Source organism: Orbicella faveolata, unplaced genomic scaffold (assembly GCF_042242905.1).
Source record: "Orbicella faveolata isolate gen_17 unplaced genomic scaffold, um_ofav_v1 contig_14, whole genome shotgun sequence".
NCBI lineage: Eukaryota > Metazoa > Cnidaria > Anthozoa > Scleractinia > Merulinidae > Orbicella > Orbicella faveolata.
The window spans coordinates 13,557,889-13,583,906 of record NW_028301541.1 but is presented as its reverse complement, the minus strand read 5'-3'; the positions used below and the strand labels follow the sequence as shown (position 1 = coordinate 13,583,906).

At 39.9% G+C, this 26,018-nt stretch overlaps 2 protein-coding genes and 2 pseudogenes across 3 annotated transcripts in view; 2 read left to right on the top strand and 2 right to left on the bottom strand.

The window, feature by feature from the left end:
* The first annotated feature begins 797 nt into the window (after positions 1 to 797).
* Positions 798 to 3,488, top strand: LOC110046817 (ankyrin repeat and SOCS box protein 16-like). Its single transcript, XM_020752533.2, has 2 exons — positions 798 to 1,868; positions 2,558 to 3,488. The coding sequence occupies exons 1-2, from the start codon at positions 1,347 to 1,349 to the stop codon at positions 2,933 to 2,935; spliced, it is 900 nt and encodes a 299-aa protein (XP_020608192.2). The 5' UTR covers positions 798 to 1,346; the 3' UTR covers positions 2,936 to 3,488.
* LOC110046812 (uncharacterized) overlaps positions 3,025 to 26,018 on the bottom strand; it is a 134,781-nt gene continuing 111,787 nt past the window's right edge. For both annotated transcript variants that reach the window (XM_089287517.1, XM_089287518.1), the window contains 11 exons: positions 19,422 to 19,524; positions 17,321 to 17,550; positions 15,307 to 15,618; positions 14,778 to 15,157; positions 13,473 to 13,760; positions 12,835 to 13,105; positions 11,144 to 11,481; positions 7,097 to 7,222; positions 6,140 to 6,291; positions 5,059 to 5,194; positions 3,025 to 4,634 (listed from right to left, as the gene is read on the bottom strand). In XM_089287517.1, coding sequence (XP_089143643.1) covers positions 4,560 to 4,634; positions 5,059 to 5,194; positions 6,140 to 6,291; positions 7,097 to 7,222; positions 11,144 to 11,481; positions 12,835 to 13,105; positions 13,473 to 13,760; positions 14,778 to 15,157; positions 15,307 to 15,618; positions 17,321 to 17,550; positions 19,422 to 19,524 — 2,411 coding nt within the window. In that variant the 3' untranslated portion in view covers positions 3,025 to 4,559. The remainder of the gene's footprint in view (positions 4,635 to 5,058; positions 5,195 to 6,139; positions 6,292 to 7,096; positions 7,223 to 11,143; positions 11,482 to 12,834; positions 13,106 to 13,472; positions 13,761 to 14,777; positions 15,158 to 15,306; positions 15,619 to 17,320; positions 17,551 to 19,421; positions 19,525 to 26,018) is intronic.
* On the top strand, positions 22,141 to 24,034 carry LOC110046816 (uncharacterized; annotated as a pseudogene).
* On the bottom strand, positions 24,037 to 25,401 carry LOC149114091 (uncharacterized; annotated as a pseudogene).

The following is a 26,018-nucleotide window of genomic DNA, read 5'->3' as shown; positions in this document are numbered from 1 at the left end:
ACATTTGGGACGCACTTGTATACATCTGGTTTATGACGTTTTGACATATTTGTTTGGTGACCTGTGACCTGTGACCTGTGACCTGTGACCTGTGAAAGAACCCTGCCGCCATTCGATACCCCTTCTACCCCTTCGCCGTTATCGCTGGGACTGTTAAGATTGTAGGAGAGGACGACAGCCCGCCATAAGAGAATACCATCAGTACTTATTTTAACCACCCTTACAACGAACTCACCAAGAATATTTTTCTGAGTTACTTCATTATGACTTCATCAACTACTGTTTTCTTGCTGTCGCTTCTATGCACTTTATACATGTTGGTGAGAAAAGACGTGCCCTTGACCCTCGGAAAACGCTTCAGGAAACAACTAACAAGATGGGCAGAGAAAGAAGTGGTGGCTTGTCATCTCCATGCCGGAATATTTTAATCAGGAGAAGATGGGCACTATGAACAACATGCCATTTCCGACTTCGAGATTTGCACCGTGTTCAGAGGCGTTCTTCATTTTTTCTTGGTAACATCATCTACCACTGGAAAGACGTTGCTAAGCACGAAACGTTTGGTTCACTCTAAGCATTCTTTTATATTTCATTAAGGTCATTCCACTGAAATAGAACCTACACTGAGAATTTTGCCGGGAAACTTTGTCTATTGATTGTTTATATTATAGGAACTTCAATTTTGAAATAAAAATGAGGTGTCCCCGTGTTCGTTTAGGAGCAACAGCATCTTGTTAATACCCAATAAATCCTTATAATAGCACCATGATTATAGAGACGATTGCTTGCTAAATTCAGTTGTAAATTCACGTTTCCGGCGGTTGTTTCTTGTTCTACACTGAGAATTGGTCCACATTTATTTTACATGGAGAAATTTATGATTCGATTCAGAAGAACAGAAAAAATGATAGGTCACCATACCCGTTTTCGAAAAAATGACGATTTACCTCTAGACCGAGGTCCAGCTGTGAAGAAGCAGCTGCCATTTTTTGATGCGCGCGCGCTAATCACGCGGGAAATTACGCGCAGTAGGAATGCGCAGTACAATACTGGGGAATGACCTTAAGAGATTTCTGTGCGGTTAGCGTGTGAGGAAGAGAACTGACAGACTGACTACACGGAGCAAAGAAATTTCTTTGTGGCGCGCGCATCCCCGCTCCGATCCGCTGCGCGCGTAAGCACCTTCGAAGTATTTATAATCTAACTGTTTCTATAGATCGCGTGGTCAGTTCATTGAAGTGGTTGGTTTATAAATGCCAATGCTGTAGCAGCTTTCTCCTTGATCTTTTACGAACCTACCTCGATTTAAATCTGATCAAGTATTTTAAACTCGAGGCAAGGCGATCATGAACCGTGCAAATGAACGTCCGTTTGAGGATTTGGCAAAACACATGCAAGGTTTACCTAAGTTTCACTACGCAGCACTTACTGGAAAAACAGATTTACTTCACAAGTTGTTATCAGACGATTCAATAATTATTTCCAGTGTTGATATTTATGGGAGGACAGCCCTACACATAGCAGCTTCTCATGATGAGTATAGCAGTCTCAAACTACTGTGCAAGCATTGTTGTAAAGATAAAGAGACATTAGATCGATCAGATAGCTTTGGCTATACCGCCCTCCATTACGCGGTCCAAGGAGCTAACACATACTGCGCCAAGCTGCTTCTTGATTCTGGATGTGACGTAAATCCTACCCAACATTCCAAGTGCACCCCCCTTCATCTGGCTGCTTTATATGGTTATCCTGAGCTGGTGGCTCTTCTATGTGAACACGGCGCTAACGTCCATGCTCGGAGTTCGTATCAAGAAACATCATTACAAATGGCAACGCGATCTGGCATTCGAATTCGGGAAAAACTGAAGGTGAGACTGATGGAGATAAAACGAGCCAAGAGAACTCCCTGGCGGCCTGTTTGAGGGGTTAAGTATTTTGCTCCCTCGCTCTATAAGGCCCCATAATCCCGTTTCCAAGGCACTTGCAAATATCGTTATGAATCAGGCCTTATGAATCTCCATAAAAGAGAGAAAACGATAATACTGAATATCATTTATATTGCGCAAATTCCATAAAAAGTTCAAATGTGAATAACATAATTACCCGGAAGAACCTTGCACATTCGTAGCTTTGCAATGGGACACGACAAGTGTCTACTACGAACAGTTAAATTTCGTTATTAAACACGTTACTGTATTATAAACTCCGATCTCAAGGCGGCGAAATACGAGATACAAAAACCCTCAACTTGTCGCGCAACATGAGCACATTTGTTGCATAACAATTTGTAAGTTTGATGAAAAACGAGCAACAAAGCCAAAATTTGTTGCTCAAAGTAGACCCACGCTCTACTTTTCGCAACAACTTTCTTCAACCCGAAACAAATGTTTTTGGTGCGCGACAAGTTGATCACGTAAGGTGAAAAACGCGAAAAATCGACCCAAAACTTGCAACGCAACAATGTTGCACGACAAGTTGAGGTTATTTGTATCGTTTTTCGCAGCTTTTAGCGATTCCTTCAGCAGTATTCCAAAGACTTCTTTTTTCTTTCTTTTAGGTACACTACACCACGTTAGCGCTCTTACTTAAGTTTGGCTCAAGTGCTAACGTAAGGGACAGTGAAGGTATATCACCTCTTCATTACGTCGCCATGCATTGCGAGAGGAAAGAGTGTGCGGCCTTGCTGTGTGCAGCTGGAGCGAGCATCAGATACCGCAACCATGGCAATGTAACCGCTGTTCACGTTGCACGATTTGCAGAAGTAAAAAACTTTCTCAGACAGCTCGAAAGGATGCCACCAAGGCTTGAACATCTGTGTCTTCTAGCTGTGCGACAGGGACTAAGAAATGACCTAACAACTAAGGTCCAACATTTACCTCTCCCAAAGCCCCTTAAAGACAAAATACTCTTCAAAACGCTACCGAGAGTTTTATAACGGATTTGCGCAACACAGTTTTTGTACGAAGATAGTGTGTACCCCGCTGGCTCAAAAAATGGTTCTTATGACATTAAAGAAAAACATCATTTTACAAAGCCTTCACCACTTTTTTATTTTATTTTATCAGTAATAATACAATAAAAATTTTACAAAGAAAGATAACTCTTATTCAATTGATAACATTTATAATTGGGCAGACTGAAAAATCACGGCCCTGCCGGTTCTACCTCACTATAATATTTTTCGCTTACCTTTTTAACATAGCATGGTACAAAACGACATTGCCGAATTGCTTTACTATTTTATTTATACTTGCTTATGCCGATTACAAAAATATAAAATATTTCGCCCAGGGGTACAAAAATAGCTACGGTATTATCAATAGTATAGAGCACATTACTGTGCCTTTCAATGACACGCGAACTCTGCTTAATCAACGGCTTCGTGCTTCGCTGCCTTTAATCACCTTAGCAGACCTCTCAGGAAACAGAGGTTTACTTCAACGGGTCCAAAAAGTCACGTCTGTGGTTAGATTTCGATCCATTTTGTTTGTTTCTGTTTTTAGCCCGTTGTCGTCTTGATTGCAACAATCGCGTTCTCAGAGACCGCGATCTTTTTGGTTAGAATCGAGACCTCTGGGCGAAATAGTCACAGCGGTTACTACCTCTACGAATATTTAGAAACCACAATTGAACTCAAATTACGAGCACAATTAAACCGAAACCAGGATTTTCTGGTTCTCGTTTTAATCTTGTCCAAAGCTCGAGCGATTGGTAGCTACTAACCGAAAATGCGTGGGCTTTAGGGTCGAAACTGTAATTAAGATTGACGGCAGCCAAGGGTTTAGGTTTTGAACTTCAGAGATCACGTGTTTATATTGATTAACAAAAACAACTCATTAGCTTATTATATTTCCGCTCTCGAGTTTGAGGTGGAAAGTGATCTATACAAAAACTACAATTCCATGGAAAAGTGTCTTCCTTTCTAGTTTAAATGAGAAGACAAAAATATCAAAATTCTGAATTAAGTCCACAAATTGATTATATCAACAACGCTATCTACACGCAAAGCGTTTACGCTTGAAATATTATTGTTGGACAAATATGTGGTGTATCAGAATGCAGTGATGATCAATTCCGTTCCTCTGAAAAAAGCCGTTGTGTATTCATCCTATTAAATACTTCTTTGAAATTGCACAATTATCACTAATATGCGAAAATTTGCAAAAGTTGCTGGATTATTTTGATATTAAAAAAGTATCTACTTATTTTTTTACAATATAACGCGTAACTGCTATGACGATTACTTTCTACATAACTGATAATTATGAAGTAGATTTATGAAGTGAAAACAGTCAAATCTTCATCGCATGTAGGAGGCGACAACGTCCGATTCCTATCGCATTTAAGAATTTTAAAATCGGTAGCGGATATATTTGATAACATAATGATTGAAAATTCATTGTACTACCTTTTTTTACTGTGATATGTGCAAAGCACTACGTTTCCAAAACTGTCACTTGCTCGAAGTGATGTTTTTAGTTAATTGAATTATTGGAGAGGAAAAAAACTGACGTTCTTCAAAGGAGTAACAAACTGATCCACCTCTTAATTCAGTGCAGTTATTCGAAATTACTGTACGCATCAAAAGAGTCCAGATACTCACTGAGGGCAGAGTATACAAACTCGTACTGCTCCTAGAATAGAAACAAATCAAGTCAAAATCCAGTCATCAAAGAATGATAAAGGTCAAGACAAATTAAGGACAATAGACACTTCTTCTCTACTGCCTCATTGTTATCACTCACACTGCAGGTTTAGTTTTATATTGTTCATCGCAATGGTCTCCTTACAAACTGTGGTTCAGGCCATAACCGTGACGTGACCAGGAGACAGACACAACCCACTGGCGAAAATGAGAGTGAAAAGCTAGCCTCTAGTGAGTTTATAAACCCGTAAATCTTACCATTTTTATCAGTACATACCAACAGCCTAGGAACGTTAGGAATAACTTGTTATTTCTAACATGCGATCAGGCGTTCATTTTTTCCTCTCCCAACTACCACGAGAACAAAAAGATGCCAAATCGCAGGTTACGTTATTTACAAAAGGAGGACATACCTTGGTCTGCACCATGGCGGGTCTCTGAGCTCTCAGCTGCTTGACAGTCTGGAAGACATCCACCACACCCTCACTCTTCAATCGCTCTATCAAAATACTGAGGGCACAGAATACTCCTGTTCGACCGACCCCAGCACTGGTCAAGGAAAAGAAGAAGAAACAACATTGGAGCCACCTTAAGTCAAACGATAGGGCATTCTAGCTGTAACTGCTTCACATGTTCATTGTCGATTACAGCCAGTAAGGCAGGTTCTTATTAATTTAAGGGAGTAGAGGGCTAGTTTCATAAGGAAGACGGCTGGCACCAATTCGAATGCCGAAGGCACAAGCCTCTAGGGAGGTCTGGGGTATGCTACCCCCCCAAAATGTTTGAAATTGAGAGGCTCTGAAATGCTATTTTACGCATTCACTTGGAGACATTTCCTCAAAAAAAAAAGTTTTTGAAAAGGTCAAATCACCACGAATATTAAGGGATTAAATAGACTTTCTTCAATTTTTAGCCTGCAGCACTAGCGTAATTCAAAATGTACACCACACCCTGACTCCATAGTCAAGGTTCATTCATGTTCCAAAATCCTGTGTTTTCCCTAAATTACTCTTTACTCTCAGTTGCACACATCTGACCGACGCCCAAACGTTGGAGCAACTCAGTGTTGGCAAAGACTAATGGCAGTATTAGAAATAGAGAGAAAAGCGTTGATACAGTGACTAACTAACGCTTATTCTTTGCTGCAGAATGTTCGGGCTCGATTTGGAGCCATTCCAAGGTGACGGCCTAGTCAAGGAATGGTCGACAACTGAACAACCAGCTCATGGATGAATAACTGAATGAACAAGTGCTCAAATTGACCATTTCCGAGTTGATTTTTGCCTTAGTTTCAAACAAAGTCTTCGAGCGAAGTCATTCAACTAAAAATGAGATTGATTTACATGTAAATGAACTTAGAGTTAAAACACATGTTGCAAGAAGATTCGTTTTGGTACAAAGGCAAAAGGCAACTGGGAGATGTCCTAATGATTATCTTAATCAGACATAAATTATGGTGCCAACTGTTGTGAATTAACAGCGTATGGTACTCACCTGCAGTGTACAGTGATCGTAGTATTGCCTGACTGCTGCTGCCACCGTTGTACTTGGCCAATAATATCGATCAATCCTGTACCCGAGTCTGGAGAGCCAACATCAGGCCATCCAGTGTATTGGTACTGACGAACCACTCGAGATGCACTCTCCTAATATGTTAACAACACCGTTTATACAGCACACTGCATAATTATATCATTATCCAACAACGTTATGTTGCCCTGTGAAATATTTTTAAGAGGCACGACGTCCATTTTAATTCATGTCTAATACTTGTATTTTATTATATCTCTCAGTTACCACGCGCGCTGTGATTGGTCAAAATTTAAAGCTGTTTTTGTTGCCAAAATGTTTCGCCAAGTGTACTTAACTTGTATATAGCAAGTAAAAGTTTAAAACTTTCTTCTACTTTAAATTGTGCATTAAAACGTGTTAACGACTTAACAACGATTTCAGTTTGACACGTTAATTTGCTTTCGACGTCCGTCAGAAATTTGAGGCCGCTTCTTGTAATTAGAAACTGTTCCCGAATCGGTCAGGCACACAGTAGAGATATAATAAATATCTTACTAACCTCTTCTTCTCGGTCCGTACTGTAAGTTACGGATCCTCGTTTTCCCCGTAACTTACAACAAGGACCTCGAACTTGGTTAGTAAGAGGTATTTAGTGCGAGACGCCATATACTAAACCAACTATGGATAAAAAATAAGAAGTTTTCATCTGAGATCGACGAGGTCTAATATTTATGAGTCTTATGTTTTCGAACTATTTCTTTTTTCTATAATGTCAGTTTTAATTTTCTGTACTTGCTGATTTTGTATAATTCTCGAATTCGTCCAACTCTCGCGTTTGCATCAGGCTATGATTTTCTGCTTTAAAACGTTCTGAAAGAAAACGGATTAAACAGAACAGACATAAAAAAAATAAACACATGGTGGTAGCCATAACGATACCTTGGTATTGGTGAGTTTTATTTCCCTCATAGTATAGTCGTCGTAAACCATTTCGTTGGTCATTTCCACCACCAAAGTTCCAATGCTGGCGGGTTGTTTTGCGGGCCAGTAACGGTGCACCTTGACCTGAATGTGCACACACGATATAACATATCAACATGACAGCTACATTGAAATTATCTTAATTAGACGCGTGATAGTCTCAATTTGTATCATGTTTTGTACTCACGTTTAGTTTAAAGGAGAAGGTCACTCCAAAAACCGTGTATTATTTTCCATCACCAATAAAAAGTTCACATTGAGTTCAGTTACTCACCGTTGTTTTAGCTTCTGAAATGGATGCGATCAAAATGAAAAAGAAGTGAAAAGTTCGACACCGGGAGCCGCCATTTTGAAGGGATCTTGCTGGCCAGGCCGCATATCCGTCACGTCATTCCGTCCGAGAATGTGTTTGTTCTTTTGGGTTTTAGTATGGCTGCTCTTGAAGCCAGAACGTGCTAGTGATTCCGCGGGAGATAATTATCAAGGTGAATGGAACGATCGGTTGGAAAATGCTCTGTGGTGTACTTGTGAGAGATGTGCAACCATGCCGATACAAAGAGAACGTGTTTGTTGCCGAGTAGGTCACCAAGATGGAAGGTACATTTTGCAGTACAATTGCAATGGACGCAGTTAGCGCAAGAGGAAGTTTATTGTTAATTGTAAATTGCTCTCAGAATTGAACTGGTGGCTTAAATAAACCCCCAGTTTAGTGCTTTCGATCTGATTTGTCTCCATTTTTATTTTACTGGTGGTTCAATGCGGAGGGAGTTCTAGCAGGCATCACAGAAACTGACAAGTTTTCGAAGGTGTGTTAAAATCGGGCGAATGCTTTCCACCTCACAAGTCTGTGTTTTTACTTATAAAATTTGGATCCATTTTGCTCGTGCTCGTACGTGTTTGCCTAGGTTTCTTTACATGTATGTACTACGTGGACTCTTGTGAAATACGCAGTGACTTTACATGTAAGATGCGAAGTGAAATCGACGTCTTTGACGTGAAATGTGAAACTGACGACATTCCTTATCCAGGGGTTTCAATAACATTAGTCATAAGCGGCCACTGAAGGTGTAATAGGCGGCTGTGACCAGTAAAGGGGCCCCTTTCCCGTAGGGGGGTCTGGGGGCATGCTCCCCCCCAAAAATTTGAAATCTAGAAGCTCGGAAATGCGATTTCTAGCGTTCTGGGCATCAAAAAGCGTGCTGTTGATGGGCATTTTTATTGACCACAAAGCAGGATTTTTTTTCTTTGACAAACTAATAATTTTTTGATGCAAAGAGGTGCATTTTGAATACCTTTCTAGGCAGATATCTCTCTGTGACACTTGATATCCACTCAGGCAGTAATTTCTTTGAAGTCCTCTCTTAAAACAAGTACAACCTCTCTGCTACTCATTCAAATGTACAAACATGGCAACAAACAGGTTTTTGACTCTTCAGAAAAAAATGAAATGAGATAAACTTTACAACAAAATTCTTTCTACTAATATTCTTACAAAACCAAACCTCATTTTCAACTTTTCATTGATTCTCCCACGGTTGATTATTAAGTTATTCAATAATCATAAAATAATGAAAAGTTAAATCATATGATTAAATCATTCAGATGTCTTAGGTATCCTGAGATGAACAGTGATACCACTGATCGGCGACTACAAACATGTACGCTATTTCTTTGGAACGATAGTTTACCCACGTTTTTGTAGCATTTAAAAAATTCAGTGGTCGCCGTTGTTGTTACATTTGCTTTGTTTTATTAATATCATTTTTATTTTCATCACTGAAATCCAAACAGACGGCGGTAAGAGGTCCTACAGGCGGCGGGAGACAGCCGGTAACCGGCTTTTATTGAAACCCCTGCCTATCATTACCTAAGAATTATTGTGCGAATTGTCATTTGTATTGTTGGAAAGCTAAGCATATGTAATAGATGTTGGATAGAAGAAAAAAGTATACAGAACTTTTACATGCGTAAACAAGCTGAAGGAAAGTTGAAAACAAATTGTAACACATTTCAGACAAAGTATTATTTACATGCGGATATCGGATTTCGCTATAGCAGGACTTGTTATCGGTAATTGTCGACATATAGATAGGACTGATGATGTACAATTAACTACTTCTTCCGATGTACTCCAAATCAAATTAGACAGCATTTAAAAATTTGTAAGGATTTTTAACTCATCCCTGGCTGTTAAGGCCGATTGTTAAACACGCTCTGATTTTGGCCCACACAAGAGATTCATAAATCGAAAAAAATACTTTTTCGATAAAAGAAAACCGTAGCGGGTTAGTCTGACTTGTAATTTTAAAGAAATCTGCTGGGCATTTGAAGTTCCCACAGTACCCTAAGAAATTTAATAAATTCACCCAAAAAACGCGTGCAGTCGCTATGCATCAATGAAAACGAAAACACGAAAAACCTAGCGCCAGGCTACGAAAAACAATGAATTAAAGCTTGCAACATGGAAGCTTTTTTATAAATACTGGTAAGACTGGTAAATGAAGAAAAGAATTTCATTTAGCCATTTCCCCAGTTATTGTAGAAGAAAAGCGGCAAACTGATTATACATGAAACTGACCCGTGATTCACGCCGTTCAAGCGCGTATTTCTTGAAAATATATTAAGCTTGAAGGGTCGAAAATTTTTGGCGACTAAAATACTTGTGCTGGCGACCAAACCTGAAGACTTAGGGGCCAGCTGGACCCAAGGTTTTTTCTTGAAATTTGAGCCCCGTAGTCCAGCGAGGAGCTTCAATTTCTTGCGCGGAAATAATATTTACCAAATCAAGTCCGACAGTTCTGCCGGGCAAAATTACTTTTTAAAATGAAAAGTGTAACTGATAGCTACCTCTTCGTTCCTTGCGATGCGCCGTTCGCTTGTAATGCGTGCCTTTACAAGGGCCTTCCGTTGAAAAACTGTCGGAATGCATTTTTCTTCAATGACCTCTTTCTTGTGTTTCCACCCACAAGCTCAAATCGGTATTCAGTTTTGAAAAAGTCGTCTGTGAAATGCTCGTTAGACACATACACATTTTCGAGTTTTTTTGCATGAATCTCTCATCCGATCCCGACGTAGCTATTGGAACCACTTCTTTGGCAATTTTTTGTTCTTTGCTGGCAAATTAAGGAAAGTCACTCCACTTTCCCTATCCTTTTCGGTTCGGGTTTTACAGCCTGGGGCCGAACATTTTAGCTCACAACTGAATAAAAGAATTTAGAACAGAAAGGAAGAGCTTCAGCCTTTGAGCTTCGCGCCAATTCGCACAGAGTGACGTCACGGATATGCGGCCTGGCCTGCAAGATCCTTTCAAAATGGCGGCTCCCGGTGTCGAGCTTTTCACTTCTTTTTCATTGGGATCGCATCCACTTCAGAAGCTAAAACAACGGTGAGTAACTCAACTCAATGTGAACTTTTTATTGGTGATGGAAAAAAATACACGGTTTCTGGAGTGACCTTCTCTTTTAAGTGTCCCTGGTCATAAATAACCGAAAGATTATTTCCTTTAACGCTGTAATATATCGCTGTATCTATATTATTAGCCAAAAACACTAAACAAACAATTACTAAGTTGTAGGTGTAATACAGCTCTCAGGAAATAAGTAAATTAAATGCTCCGCTTTCGACCCCTCTATTTCTTGAACCACAAGATAGTCTGCAAATATCTTGTACACCCGGGGTATGCACAGAACAGAGGGAGAAGGCCTTGTCCCCTTTCCCTTTCTATCCCCTAAGCAGGGGTGGATCCAGGATTTTTCTTAGAAGGGGTGCACCACCAAGTAATGGCGTAACTGACTGGTGAGCTAGAGGTAAACAAATTTTAAACCCGAATACGAAGATGAAGGCTTCATCTCAGAAGGGGGGAGGGGGCGCACCCCCTGCAACCTTCCCCTAGATCCGCCCCTGCGAGTAGGCGAGGAGCTTGTTCCTAAGCTAACTACTGGAGTATATTAAGATTGCTACTAAACCAGACACGACGGACTAGAAATTATCGGAAATTAGGTGTACCTTGCCACTTTCGGTCTCTTTGGAGAGCATAACTATGGTGGAAGACTCTTGTTCCCAGATCATACGCCAAAAGTCGGGAATGGTGTCTGGTATGGGAGCCTGGGTTGCAACAAAGGCCCCCCTCATCATGTAGCCGTCGATAAAGCTAGCGTTGATGTAGTCCGAGCCTTCAATACCAGTGATTACGCTCAGTTTGACACGCGAGTCATCATACGGCAAAACGTTTGCATAGCGATTCTTTGTCTTGTTGTAGACCATGTTGGCACTCTGGGACTTGACTTGAGTAGCATTACCGCCGCGTCCTAAACGGACAAACTCCTCATCCATTTCTGTCTGACCTAAAAAATGCAGACCATATACATTGATGCCAGGTAATAAAGTCTCCCTACTGGTGTCTACTTAACAATTACATTACTCGCTCTCGATTTTTATCGCCTGGTAGTTGACTCTGGCTGCACCCACGCACAGAAATCGAGAGCGAATAATATAATTGCTTTAGTATAAATCCACTAGCGGTTTAAAACTTTAATCTAAATCCTCTTCACAGACACTTTGAGAAGCAAAGAAGCGGCCGTCAGTTTGTTAACGAGCGCACACTATCCATTCTGTTGTAGATAGAGAGTAGCGTAGCCAATAAGAAAACGACATTCGTGATAGATAGCTAGTAGATTTATACTAAGTATGGGTTATTGACCAAGTGTGAGGTCAAGATGGCTGGATATTGGCCAAGTTCTTTTTTTTTGGGTGTTTATGGGCCGAGACGGAGTCGAGGTCCATAAACTCGCAAAAAAACGAGGCCAACATCCAGCCATCTTGACCGAACAAGCTTAGTCAATAAAGAATTTATTATATGGCTTTCGAATAAATTTTTCTTGCGGGACACGGCGGGTAGTCCCGAGCAGGCAAGATAGCTCCATCTTCCCGCTCGGGTAGCCAACCACAGCGCAGGATTTGATTCATCTTGCCCCCTCACGGAGCTAGCCATATAATAAACAATAACAGTGCTAGTTGGGAGGCACGGTGGCCTAATGGATGGACTCTGGAGTCAGTGTGTTGTGTTCCGGCTTGGACAACACACTTTCCCCACCCAGGTGTATGAATGGCTACCTGCGAAGTTTTTGCAGAGACTAACCCTGTGATTGTCTAGCATCCCATCCAGGGGCGAGTAGAAATACTCCTAGAGCTTAATGCCACGGAAACTGAGATAAGCTCCAGTGGAACGCACCACCTGGCCGGACGTAGACTTTCTACTTGGGAATGTTTGTGCATCGATTAAGAAAAATTTACCTCCAATTATAGCTTACTTCACGCCACGGGTCTCACGACTTTCTAGTCTTTGGCAGATGTACCTTGTAAATCCATCGTTTAGCGATTACGCACGAAACGCTATAAAGGAATATGGACGACCTAAGAGAGCCCGCCGCACACAGTTATCTGAACTGTGATATCACAATGATAACAAGAGCGGTAAAAGTGCCTGTAACACCCCCATCCGCAACTCGTCTAGCGATAAAAAGAAGTAATTAACACCAGATGCATGTTACTTCTCGGAAAGTTAGCGATGAGTTGTTTACTATCATCTACGTTGCAACTAGTACCGTTCGCAACGGCGTTGTAAAGTGCCACATACTGCCTGTTATAACAAGATCGTGAGATCGCGCAGTTGGCACTAGACAGAGAGAAATACTCACCGCTAGCTGGATTGACTTGCATGAGGTCTTTAATGTGGGCTCTAAGATCATTTGCTCGTATCTCAGTGTATCCGGCATGGATGGCCTCCAGCACAACGTCATGAATAAAAATGTACTGTTCTTCTACTTGGACCATGATGTTTCTGTCACGTCGTAACGACATAACAAATCCAAACACGTCCACTGTTTTCTCAGCAGCTATGCGCTGCAGCATGGAATCTACCACGATGAACGTACCAGTCCTCCCTACACCGGCACTGCAGTGAACAACCTGAAAGAACCACGTGAGCCATTAGCAACGAGTTTGACTTCTTCTCAGTTGTTTGACAACTTAATTAACGTTATATTAGAAGCAGTCAAAATATTTTAAATACCCATTGCAAACGACAGGGCAGGCTATGATTTCCCAGTAAGCTACCGAAAAAGCAATATGGGGTAACAAAGAACGTCTACACCAGTAACAAAAACTTTGGAGTTATCTAGACTTTGAGATTGTATCATTGAAGGTCAGAGAGCGACTACCTAAGAAGACTGCGATCAGTCTCATTTTTCACTCAAAACTGTAAGGAGGGGACGCATTCTCTGCGCTCAGTTTTAGCCTGTTAGTATCGTCCTTATAAGGTTTGACGGTAACTTACCATAGGACCCGCATCAGGTGGATTAGCACCAGAAGCTTTCCTAACAAACGTAAGCACTGAAGTAGCGCAAGTAGGAACACCGTGGTCAGGCCATATCGTGTAATGATACTGATTCACCGTCCGCTCAGTTCTGCTATTGGATTTCTTCAAACACAGTGTGCGGATAGTAAAATCACTGAGCTCAACAGTCTGCATTAGCGATACTTGAATGTCCCCATAAGCCTCTCCGCCTTCAGACGGCCAGTACTGATAGCACTTAACACGACCTCGCTCTTCCAAGTTTGTTACCTGGATGAACAGACAGGATTTGAGATTTAACAAGCAATCACTGTACAGACAACGGAAAGGAGACAATAATGAGCAGAAAAAAACGTATGTGATTAGCGGAAAGTAAAAGTAGCGCAAGATAGATATCTGAAAAAAGAGAACGGCTTCATGCAGTTGAAAATAAAAAATATAAACTCCAAAATCTGGAACAGAAATTTTGAAATATGACATTAGGTAAAACAGCCCTTTAGGGTGCACGAACATATCTCCTTGGGCATGACTTATTTTTACCATTTAACGTGCCAATACTAACACTCCTTTATAGACGAGTAATAAATGGGAAAAGTAGACGATGATAATGATGACAATGGTGATGATAAACAACAGATAGAAATGATTTCTTCATAACTACTTTTAGTCTTAGATACAACTTAACTCTTTGAAAACGTACCCTAAGATTTGAAATAATATGACGAAAACGTAAAAATTTACCCACCCACCGGAAATACACCCGGCCTAAGTGGTACCAAAACACGATTCCAGCCTCTGCAACGTATTCATGATGAACTTACCCACTGTTACCATATAGAATCCACCTCTCCGTCCTGGCTAATAGCCCGGTCACAGGACAGAAAATATCTAATGTTATATTATAAAATAACTGAGCTACTACGCGCGCTCTCATTGGTCGATAGGTGTGTTTAGATGAGAGTATGTAAACACGGTTGTGACGTTTTAGATTCGTGCGTATTTTTGAGAATTATTTTATAATTTTTCCATGTTGACACAGCCTCGTCTAAACACTCGGGGGGACTGGAAGAATTCTCGAACGTTATGCATACCCGAAAACTGTCTCGAATTCTCCCAACCTTCCTCGTGTTTAGATGAGAAAAAGTGTTCTATTGCTTAAATATAACCTCAACTTAAAGTTTAAGTGCTGAACATTCCTTAATAGCAAATCGATCATAGTCTGTTTTTATTAGATATCCGCTTCTGTTTAATACGTTAAGGCGCACTGAAGAGTCCATAAATACGAACCATGACAATAGTCTTAGTCCCTTGTTCCCAGACCATTCTCCAGAAGTCATCTGTGGTCTCAGGGAGGGGTCCCTGAGTGGCGATGTACGCCTTTTTTTTCTGATAACCATCAAGATAGTTGGCGTTGATATAATCGGAGCCTGGCACACCTGTTACCGGCGTGAGATGCACACGGCTATGGTCATACGCAACAATATTATTGTAGCGGTTCTTGTATCTGTTCTCCTGAGCTAAGGTAGCATTCCAAGTGAATTCTGCTGAAGGACGGAGGGCGCTGTACTCTTGAGAGAACAAAAGATCGCCGTTGGCGTGTAGGCGTCGCACGTGCTCCTCAAATTCCTCCACAGGTATCGCTTCTCCAGGGTTGTGGTTGGGGTTGTCTGGATATTGGGAAATAAAGACAATTTCTCAATTCGTGTTCTCAAAGCAAAAAGGAGCGTGTGACCCAAAAGTGAGCCTACACTACGAAACGCATGTTAAACACATTGTCACGATGGAGCGTGACAAGGATACTGTAAACGTGACTTACCGAAAGCGCCTGAACCTCGTCCTCGGATTCTGTTTGTCAGAGTCCTTTTACGAGGCTTCAGAGGCATTTCTCCATCTTCTTCGTCTCGAGCACTGTTTTGTCGTCGACGATAGATGAAAATGCCAACTGCAATTACCACTACTACAACAACAAGCGATACAACTATTCCCACGATTAGACCCGTGTTGTCCCTAGCGGTCTTGAATTCGACAAATCCCTCGTCTTCATAATCACCATCCGCCGAAAAAGACCGCTGAAAGACAGCGTACTTTGTGGCATCCTTCAGCTTTCCATTAAGATACTTGGTGGGAGCTAAAAGAATGAAAATAGACAGGAACAGATTTAGCTACTTATGTGTGTGTTAGCGCAGCCATTAAAACAAATCAAAGTAGCTGTGAGCTACCGAACACAGAAAGTGAATTATGAAGGAGTGTTGAGACCACTGATGTAATCCCTTAGTCAATGGGCGATATCTTTCTTTTTTCATTACCACATATGGACATTTTTTTTTTTTTGAAAAAAGTTTAATTTTAATATAGAAAGTCATATTTTCACAATCATTGTTCAATAATAAGAACTGTGGATGTCTGACACAGAGGTTATTTTGAGTTCCGCCAAGTACTGTCATCCAAAATGGCACAGGGAGCGAAGGAAGACGTGAAGGAGTCAAATTCAATGTCCTACCTACACTCAGAAAATGGCGTCATTTTTTCAGTAGAAATGAAGGAAAAAATAACATGTATAGGGCAACCGATGTAAAACTTGGCTTATCTACTGGCATTGTAAAGGCCCAGCCAAACGCAAGTAACATTTCAACACAAAAATATTGCAATCGTTCGGCATGGATGTCAGTTTTGCACCTAAACAGAGTAGTAGGCGACTTTACACGAGGTTTTCAGGCAGGACTTGGCAGCCACTAAGGTCACTAAGTTTTGCTGAGCAAAAATACATACCTCTTACCAACCGAGTTCGAGTTCCGTACTGTAAATTACGGAACAAGTTTTTTTCCCCTTCGATTATTGGCCCAAGCGCGAAGCGCGCGGGTCATAAATCGAAGGGGAAAAAACGCGAATCCGTAACTTACAGTACGGACAGAGAAGACGAGGCTAATAAGATATTTATTATATCTCTACTGTGTGCCTGACGGGTTTGGAAACGATTTCTATTCACGCGGACTCGGAAAGGTTTCAAATTTCTGACGCATTTCGAAAGCAAAACGAGTCAGTTTGAAATTGTTTTTAAGTCGTTAGCACGCTTTATTACATAATTTAGAGTATAAGAAAGATTTAACCTTTCACTTGCTATAAAAGTCAAGAACACTTGACGATAAATCACGAAACAGTTTGGCAACAGAACCAACTTTAAATTTTAGCGGGCCGTACAGGAAAGTACGTCCCGCTAAATTGACCAATCACAGCGCGCGTACTAACTAAAAGATATAATAAATTTGTATAAAGGCAAAACAAAAGATTCAGCAGCTCATTGCTAATGCATCATACAAATTTTTTTACCATGTTATGCAAATTACTGTATGATTCATGTGCTGCAAAACCTTGTCGTCCTTCATACAAAGCTAAGACCGTACTAAGTATGGTAGTTTTCATGGAATCCTTTAAAGTTGCCAATTTTTTTGTTAAGACTGGTTTCCATATATGACCACTACGATCGCTTCGATCACTGCAAAAAATAAAGTGATTGTTGCGATCAAATGGAAACCAATCTCCAGTGATCGCAGCGACCGTTGCCATCATATGGAAACCGGTAGGGCTCCAGTAGTGCTCCGGTAGTGGTAAGGATTACTTAACTTTTTAGCGGTCGCAACGATCGCAGAGATCATAAGGAAACAAGCCTTTAGTTTGTAGGGTTACGTCGCTCATTGCTATCGGAGAGTATTTACATTGCATCAATCTGAAAAGTGTAATTTTCCTTTGCCCCTCGCGACAACAATAAATAAAATGTTTGCTCAGTAAGAGACCTAATGTTATATGTAAGATACATCTGACAGTCAACTCACTTGTGGCTCTGCGCTTTCTTCTGGCTTCAGTTACACCATCTCTTGAGTAGTACTTCCCATCCCCAACAGGAAACTCTGTCCTTTGCTTATCATTGGCAAACTCAGCTGTGATATAAGGTTCTCCGTCCTCTTGGTTGTCGTAAGTTCGAGTGACTGTGACATATTTCTCGTCTGATGATTTGCCTGGATCTTGTCCTTCCGTTAAAGGTACGACAATCATTCGATAATAACTGAACAAGGATAACAACGAATTAGAAAAAAATAACGTTTTCAGTTTTTTTTTTCCTTCAGAAAACAACGGAACTACAACCAGTTGCAAAAATTTTGATACACTTTGTGCAGAAAATGGCTTTACTTTCTTAAAAGGATCGCAAATAGCAAATTTTTCACGGAAGAACAATTAGCCCCTCTCTTCCCGTTTCAATGTTGTTCATCTAAGTTTTGTACGTCATAATGCTTAGCTAGTAACATTGGAAAGAGGGAGAGAGGGGAAAGATTACTCTCGTTTATGTAGGATGTCTCAACTACTTTTGCAACTGGTTGTAGCTTCCATGTGGACTCTATAATAAGGGGAAACGGATGTAGGATGCAGACGGAGGATGGAACTTTTAATACCTTAAGAGAAATTACCCCTTATTAACCATTATAATATGAAAATTCGTGTAGGAATAGGAAGACGGAGGAAGGAACTTTTTATACCTTGAGACAAATTACCCCATATAATTCATTATAATAAGAAAATTCGTGTAGGAATAGGAGGACGGAGGAAGGAACTTTTTATACCTTGAGACAAATTACCCCATATAATTCATTATAATAAGAAAATTCGTGTAGGAATAGGAAGACGGAGGAAGGAACTTTTTATACCTTGAGACAAATTACCCCATATAATTCATTATAATAAGAAAATTCGTGTAGGAATAGGAGGACGGAGGAAGGAACTTTTCACCTTAAGACAAATTATCCCTAATAATCCATTATAATACGAAAATTCGTGTAGGAATAGGTGGGCATTGAAATGATGACGAGTGAAATAACAACTGACGTTTCAGGCGTCTCGCAAAATGAAAATAATTCAAGGAAAAAATATATTTATTTTAAGTTTCATAGTATTTAAGCGCTGTTTCGTTAAAAGTTTAGGCCACTGTAAATAAACAAATATTGTACATTGAAAATGACGAAGCTTGTGGGAAGCTGACCAGTAAGCTATTTTACATAGCATAAATGTGGAGCTGAACACGGGACTACTAGGCATAGAGCCATCTGGTCAGAGGAGGGAGGATTTGAAACAAAGACCTACTGATTTCAAATCCACCCACCTCCGCTAAACCGAATTTTCGAGTCTATGCTAGGCCTTGGTTGTCCTACTTTTCGATCTTCTTTACGTGCAACTGATCCTAACAGCCTCCCTCCCAGTAACCGCCCTTTGGGCTTCATCTTCAACAAAACAAGCCTTCGTGAATTTAAAAGAGCAGTTCGGGCCATGAACCTAACAGATGTGTTGGACGGAAGATGCAGCTGCTGTGCTTGCTCAACATAATAATAATACAACCAATTTAAGTAATCTTGAACTTATTTTTTAACTAATTAGACCTATAAAACATACTCTTAATTATTAACTACCTATATATTTTATATAATATTAGTATTTTATATTTTATATTTGTATTTATGTTAGTGTCTCCAATTAGTTATCTTTAGCTAAATACTCCGACACTCATATAAAGTTTATGTATGTATGTATGTATGTATGTTTGTTTGTTTGTTTGTATGTATGTATGCATGCATGCATGCATACATGTACTTGTCAACTACAAAGGAATGCAAAGTTCAATAGACCAATTTCGATACATTAAAATTCAGCCTAACACAATAGACTTCAGCATGAGGCTCTGGGGAATAAACCCCACAAACTCTGTAGTTATTCCCCAGAGCCTCGTACTGAGGTCTATTGTTTTAGGCTGAATTTTAATATATCGAAATTGGTCCATTCATCTCTGTCGATGCAAAGTAACCAATAAAATCGCCTACAAACTCAATGCTACTTGGCATAATCGGAAGAGCAGAGAACCAAGTGAAGACAAAATTTTACTACACTGACCTGACAGGATCACCGTTACTCAACTCTTGCTTAGTGTTAAAGGCAACAGAGACTTCTGTTGTTCCGATGCTGCCATCTGAAGGCGTGGGAGGTTCCGGCGGATCTGAAACAACAATTATTATTATATGCATGTTCAAACATGAAAAAGTGGATTTGACAAAAAAAAATATTGTGTTCTGTTCGAAAAATTCAAATTCTGCTTAGTGATCTGGATTCTAAAGTTTAACTAACGCAGGAAATATTACATAAATGACAAAAGCCTGTCTAAACTTTTATGAAGAACAGCGAACGAACTCTATTACAATCAAAAGTAAGTACGTGTTCCAATCCAACATTTAGCCGATGTTGTGCAAATCAATGAAGTGAAACACGTTCTAAAAACAAACGGAATATATTAACGCAATTTCTGGAACATATAAAGGAAATCGGCTTCATTTTTTCCAGATGAAATTAACAAATCTGGCATTAAATGCCCTTTTTGGCTATTATTTTGCCAGAGTGGTCAACATTTTGGCACAATTTCGCATCAAGTGCTTAAATTTGCCACGAGTATCGAAAATGTCAGCTGGTAAGAAATGGGTAAACAACTGAAGACTTTACCAGGACCGGAGCTTTGAAGACAGCTATGGTAAAAATGTCCCGAAAAGTTAAGATTTTTGCCAAGATCTAAATGCAAGAATCAGCTTAAAAGAGGAGTTTTCTGCAAGGAAGGTAACAAATATGGTGAAAAGTAAACCTAAATGTTTATTTTTGGTCTAAAGAATGTAAGAGGCAGCTTTCTGTTGGCATGAAAGAACGCGAATTTTGTTAAGTTTGCCAATTTTAAAAACGATTGGCAAATTTATCGGTAATTGAGGTAATCTCTGTCAATTTTTTTCTTCTACGAACGAAACATCTGACAAGGTACATGGAAATTTCCATGTACCTTGCAACGACACTTATGGCAAGGTACATGGGAATTTCCATGTACCTTGTGATACACATAAACAAGCATTTCCCCATCTGATAATCCATTGCTCAAGTAAATCTTGGGAAATATAAAATCTAAATACAGCTTGAAAATTACTGAAAAATTAAATAGTATAGAACAATAGTACTCTTCTCTCTTTGAACGAGACATGCATGGACCTGGAAATTAAAGAAACAAAATACATCAACACCGATGGTTATACATACACTTACTGTGGTTCTCTAGATCTTGAGCATTATTTTGGTTCAAGTAGCAATTAATCTAATGATCTATTCACCATCGAAATATTTAAGTTGCCATTTCAAAGTGAGGTAAAGCCATCTCCTTCGAGACTTCGAGACTTCTAGACTAAAAAGACTAGTTCTGTTGGAAAAAGTTCAAAATCGCTAACAAAAAAAATCGAACTGGAAGATACCACTTCCCGGGTGCCACTTCCTTTGAACGACCTTTTGGCCAGAGCTCAAGAGGCGGTATAGTCACCTTCGGAGCCGTTTAGGGCTGCGAAGGAGACTAGAAGCAGTACTTAAGTATTATAGTTTTTTAAAAAATTGATCTACAGCGCAGTGATTACTTAAAATATATCGAGTAGTACTGTTAAAATGGCCAATACACGTAGCAGAAAGACTGATTAATATATTATGCTTTTCGACAATATTGACCGTTGAAACTCTTTTAGAAGACCACACCGCGGTCCCAGGTAACTACAATTCGACGTTTACGGCAAACGGTAAATCAATTACCTCTTTGATTTTGCAGATCTCGTGTTCTTTTCTTTAAATATAACACATAAAAATAGCAAAACGACTCCTAATATTTACTTCAAATACAAATGTTTTCACTCTAGATCACAACAGCCAAGACAGACAGCAAAAGTTTCACCTTTGCCGTTCGCCGCGTATGAAACGCCATGCTTTATCTCACTGATAATGTCAATAACAGGTTTCAGGAGATCGAGCGTGATTCATTCCACTAACTTGTACACAGATGTTTTGTCTCCTAAACTCGGCAGTACCTCTGCATAGCTCCCATCGTAACAACCAAAATAGAGCAGACCTCCTTCCTCGAAGCTACAGCTCTAATCGTTCTTTGCCCTTTTGGCGGTTTACAATACCGTAAATCTTCGAATTAGCGCCCGGGGCGCTTATTTCAAATTTAGGAGAAGACGCGTACGGGAGGCGCTTATTCAAGGGCGGCGCTTGTTTAATTTTTCCCAAATCGTGGCCTGACATGATCATCTTTTTAATACATCATCTGCGTGTAAACACCAACATAAGCTGTTTATTGACATGAAAAGCTGATCCTAATAGTTAAATCGCAGCACCGTTAGTACTTAACGTGTTCAACGTGTTCCCTAAACGTGCTCACAAACTGAAACAATGTACAAATCTAATACTACATGACGAAAACTATACATCCTTTGTTGTCTCATTACTCGTCCACAAAATGGGGGGGGGGGGGGGAGAGGGGAGGGGACGCTATTTCAAATTTCGGCCGATAGGAGGGGCGCTTATTCGAAGGGGGCGCTTATTCGAGGGGGGGGGGGGGGGCGCTAATTCGAGGATTTACGGAACGTAATTCCGTTAAACCGCAGCAACATTATCTCACAGACATTTTGGGCGTGCTATTGTTCAGGTTTCCGTAACCTAGTAATAGCTCTTATCGAAGTTGAGTACGCCACCCAAAAGATCCAGCGGTCTTTCTGCGAACAAACATCAAAACGAGGCTGTCGGGTCAACATTGATCAGACTTGGTTGCACTTGTGTGAGAAAGTGATAGCAAAACTTATGCACTCTGCCAAACATCTTCCAGAAGCGGCCTTCTTTTCCGCTGAGGAGAAGGTACAGTTACTTAGTGGTAATTGCCCACGTGATCTTACTAAAGAAAGACTAAAAGAGTGGTTGTCATTCCGCAAAGGGACGGCGAAGGATGGTAGTGCGCGGTCCGAAGCTACGAAGGCTGAGTTATCTCAAAGGTATAAAGATTGCATTATTTTTGTCACATATAATTATTGCCATTGCTTAAAGGGAATTTGGAAGCATAAGTTTCATATCGACTTGTTTTACTTGCCGCAGGGTCATCAGTTATATGAAAAATAGTTGGGAGAATAATTTTACGGAGAAGTGGCAACACTTGGCAGCAAGTAAACCAGTGGACCAAACGGCAACCGTCAATTGTAATTTCCCTGAATCTGCACAGTGGATTTCACTGGTTGACCCGAAGGACGATGTCCCAACATTTAATATTCAAAATATCGTGTCTTACTTTATTGAAAGAAAAGCTAAAGACAATGAATCCAACAAAGATTACAAGAATGTCAGCAGCAAAGCTTTCGGTTTGTTTCGACATGGTCACATCCAAAAACTGGAAATCGCTCGGGACGAAGATGAGAAGATACATTTTCGATGTGATTGCTTACCTGAAATGAGGAAAAACTTAACGTATAACGTAAAACTCTCACTGTGTGATAATGGTGAACATGAAGGTGAAATTACATTTGCTAGCTGTGCTTGCCCAGCTGGTAAAGGTCCACGTGGCTCTTGTAAACATATAGCAGCTCTTTGTTAAGCACTTGAAGAATTTGTGAGACTTAAGTGTGCACGGGAATTTGAAACATGTACCTCAAGACTGCAAACTTGGAACCAGCCGAGAAAGAGGAAGCTTGGCTCTCAGTCAGTTTACGAAATTGATTTCTCAAAAAAGAGTTATAGAAGAGAAGAAAGGAGCAATATCAAGCCCTTGACTGATCCAAGACGTCCATCTGAAAGGAACAATGATTCGAAAAAGGTCAACAGAGAACTGCTTGCTAAAATCAAAAGAGTGAAACCAAATTGTGGTGTCTTTTGTCTACTATCAGATGAGAAACTTGACCGAAATAAAAATGCAATTATTTCTCCAATTAAAGAGCACCCTGTTTCAATCACAGGGAGTTTTGACCGGGCAAAAAGAATTACGAGAAATCTCATGGTCAGTGATCAAGAGAGACAGAACATTGCACTTGCCACAAAAGCTCAAAGTAATTGTCAGGCATGGTTTGAACACAGACGTGTTCGTATTACAGCCTCTCAGAGCAAGCGAGCATTAATAAAGCCTTCTACTAGCCCCACAAAAGCTATGAAGGAAATCTTACACTATAACAATCAGTACCAAAGTAATAACATGAAATAGGGAATGAAAGATGAAAAGATCATATGGCTATATGAAAACAAATTGGATTGCAAAGTCAGTGAAACAGGTTTTGTTATATCTCAGAGTTATCCTTTCCTTGGGACCTCTCCAGATGGGGAGGTAGATGGAGGACTAGTGGAGATAAAGCGAATCTTCACAGATGGCCTATCTCTAAAGGAGGCAGTGTGCAAACGTAATATATGCAGAGACATTTCTCATGGGTTGGTGGTCAAAAAGAATCATAAATTCTATTACCAAGTCCAGCAGCTGATGCTGTGCACTAAATCAACCTGGACTGATCTGGTACTCTCAGACACTGTTGATTTAATTATTTTACATGTGAAGAAGAACAACAAATTCCTTTCTGACATTCCTTCTGACATTCCATTCCTTTCTCCCAAAACTGGAAAAGTTTTATGACATTTCTTTGGAAATAGCATTTTATGGACTCACTAGATTGAGTAAATTAACCCAATGAAATGACTGAAATCACAATTGTAGACTTTATTTCTTCTTTAGAAATACTGTAAGTATACACAAATGCAACATTTCAGTTGTAAGCATGTCCTAATTACTTGCTGATTAGAGACAGGAACATGTGCTATTTACTCACTGATTAGAAACAGGAACATTGAGTTACAACACATGTACATTGAGTTTTGTAATATTTTTATGACAAATTGATAGAATATTCACTTGAACATTACATGACTGTACAGTCTGTTTTCACCGTCTAATAGATGACATGAAGGCAACATTTGTAAGAAAGATCATTGTTATTGCTGACCATCCACTAGTGGAGGAAGGAAGTTTGATAGCATTGCACAGACAAAAAATATATCAATTACACCACTCCCGCACAAGGTTATTGGGACAAAGTCTAAAATGTGGTAGTTTTTATTCTTTCCATGGCTCTTTCATCATGGATTCTTCAGTAGAGATGCAATCCTTCTTGTTTCCAGTAATTCACTTTCATTAAATTGGCCAGATTCATTCATGAATGCAGGAACATTTACTTTTACTCCTTTACATGCAAGCATCTCTTGAATATTAAAACCTCTATCAGCCATTATAACATCCCCATACTGTAGTTTCTCTGTAAGACCTTACTTGTGGGTTATTTCCTTGTCAGAAATGCTGCCACCATACAGGGTTGAAACAAATGAAATCCCTCCTTTTGGTACAATACCAACCAAGGCTTTCAGGGTGTTGCTATTTTTGTATGAAGAAAATGTTACTTGTTGAGCCTCTGGGCAGTTTGGCTTTTCGATGTATATCTCTGTAGCATCAATTACAAGTTAGAGTAGTTGTCGAATGCTTTTTGCAAAAACATTCAGGCAGGTGTAATTGAACAATCTCTCTGGAAGGAAATACATAAAGTTCTTTGAATCTAAAGAAAATAAACTTGATCCAGGTATTAACAATTTGGGATACTACACTTTGGCTCACTCCAAATCTAGCTGATAAGTCTTCTTCTAGTAAGCCAACTTTTAAACGACAAAGCACCAGGAAAAATTCATTCTCGACAGTCAAAGCCTTACTAGGCCCAGGTTTATATTTGTGCTTAATTTCGCCTAAATTTTCTGTGTTTTGGTAGTCCAAGTGAGCCGTTGTTTCCCTCCCCAGAAAGTCAAGAACTATTGAAAACACCTCATAGTTCTCAAATCCAGTGTAAAATCTTAATAATTTATCATTATCCTTTACAGTTTCGATGCTGAAGGCTTTCTTCTCGATTAATAATTCCAGCCCCTTCCTGGCACTTCTTTCTTCTTCAAGTTGAACTTTGTCGGTACGGAATCTGGCTTCAAACGAATTCTTTGTCCTCCCATTGGTTTTAAGAAGAAATTGGCATCAAAATGCTAACTACAGACATAAGAGTTTTTGTTTTCCGGAGTGTTCTCTCGACGCAGTTTCACGAGCCATTGTGCCAGCAAATTCTTGTTTGACAGCGGGAGCAAATGCCATGATAAGTCTTTGTATTCCACTTTGGAACTTCGATTTTGACACCCAAAAGCTATGCAATGCTTCACCCTGGATAACGACACTCAAAAGTTGATAAAATATTACCTACACGTCAAACTACCTTCTAATATCCCTCTCTGTTTCCTTGTACTTCATAGCGAGATAGACCCCATAGCCTCGTTTTGGCGTAAGCTCATCGAGAGTCCGCTGATTTCGCGTGCTCAACTTACATGTGTCGGTGTGCTTTGAATAACGAGGTATATAACAATAGTTCTTATTCCATGGGATGCAAATAAGTGGCCGGTTTATTTGAACGCAAGTTGTGTATGTGTCAAAAATAACTAATTTTTATTTTATATTTCTCCAGAAAAAAAAGAAAAGCAAAACACTACACTCTAGAGAGGGTGTTATTTTAAGAAAAGTGTTGGTTTTGTTCGGATTCGCAGAGTTATAAATTAGAATCAGCGGAGTCCGGGTCAGCTGGATGCTTTTAATAACCG

What these genes read in the sequence shown, in the direction of transcription:
- LOC110046817 (XM_020752533.2), top strand. Translation starts at nt 1,347, where the DNA reads ATGAACCGTGCAAATGAACGTCCGTTTGAGGATTTGGCAAAACACATG. An exon ending in GAATTCGGGAAAAACTGAAG is followed by an intron (nt 1,869 to 2,557) that starts GTGAGACTGATG and finishes TCTTTCTTTTAG; the next exon opens with GTACACTACACCACGTTAGC.